The sequence below is a fragment of the Cynara cardunculus genome (genome assembly GCF_001531365.2).
Source record: "Cynara cardunculus var. scolymus isolate 2C chromosome LG 3, CcrdV1, whole genome shotgun sequence".
In the NCBI taxonomy this organism is placed as follows: Eukaryota; Viridiplantae; Streptophyta; class Magnoliopsida; order Asterales; family Asteraceae; genus Cynara; species Cynara cardunculus.
In genome coordinates, this window is record NC_037530.1 from 36,127,164 (window position 1) to 36,128,413 (window position 1,250).

At 31.0% G+C, this 1,250-nt stretch overlaps 1 protein-coding gene across 1 annotated transcript in view; it reads left to right on the plus strand.

Annotated features, from left to right (window-relative positions):
* The first annotated feature begins 373 nt into the window (after nucleotides 1-373).
* Nucleotides 374-1,250, plus strand: part of LOC112510334 (CASP-like protein 1F1) — a 1,917-nt gene continuing 1,040 nt past the window's right edge. Inside the window, exons 1-2 of the mRNA XM_025115728.1 lie at nucleotides 374-610; nucleotides 696-819. Coding sequence (XP_024971496.1) covers nucleotides 393-610; nucleotides 696-819 — 342 coding nt within the window. The 5' untranslated portion in view covers nucleotides 374-392. The remainder of the gene's footprint in view (nucleotides 611-695; nucleotides 820-1,250) is intronic.

The following is a 1,250-nucleotide window of genomic DNA, read 5'->3' on the forward strand; positions in this document are numbered from 1 at the left end:
ATAACATATAGATATTATATATATATATATATATATATATGATGTGTAATAAATATAGATAATAATAATAATCATAAAATATATTATAATATGATTTTGACATTTTAAATATTTTAATAATATTTCAAGTTCCAACACATTTAACACACACCCGTCTTGTGTTAGAGGTTTCATTAGCACTCTCCAATCTCCATAGTAAATTAGGAAGTTAACAGAATGATGTGAAATTTAAGAATTTATTTGACGGCGAAAAGCGGGTATTTTCCACACCACTACCCCCATAAACCCACGTTATCTCTTTAACCACCCTTTCACTACCTTCCCTATAAATACCCTTCTTCCCCACCAAACCTCTGCAAATCCATCCAATTAAACTTTAAGCTTAATCAACAATGGAAACTACCGCAAACAACGATGCCGCTGTCTTCAAGCTCCGTCAAATACCTTCTCCAATCACACACTTATCATTCATGGCTTCTCAAATCTGGCTCCGAATCGTCGCCGCTGCAACCTCCATTGCCGCCGCTTGTTTGATGTTCAATAGCCGACAGTCCAAGCTCCTTTTCGGAACGAATCTCGACGCACGTTACACCTACTCTCCCGGTTTCAAGTACACAACTAATTACTTCTCTCTCGATGTCGATAAATCTGCTGTTTACGATGATGTTTTGTGAGTTTCCGGCGATTTGTTGCAGGTTTTTTGCGTTGATGAATGTCGTTGCTTGCGCCTTCTCCGTCTTGTCGTTGCTGCCGGTTTTCTCACTTGGCCGGAAATTCTCCAACTCCGTCAACTATTTCTTCTTGTTCCTCCATGATCTGGTAAACCTATGAACTTGACATTTCCATTTTTTTTCTTTCGAGAAACTGAAGATATTAATTCCTTAATTTTTGCAATTTAATAAAATAAATTAAATCTTAATTAACCTAGTATCTCAAATATTATTTTAATATTATATGTTATATAATGAATTTTTTTATTCCAAATATTAAATTTAAATTCCTTTTATTGTTTTAATTAATTTTAATTTAATTCCTTATTATATTATTTTTTTAAAAAACTTAAATTTGAAAATTACGGTTGTCATTAAGAATCAATAATCTCATTAAATAATTTATTATCGTTTGTTAGGTGGATTTTAAATGTTATTGAACATCATTAAAGATAGTTTAATGCTAATTACTTTAAGGCAACAATTATAGATTTAATAATTTCCATTGTTATATATATACATATATATTTATATATATGT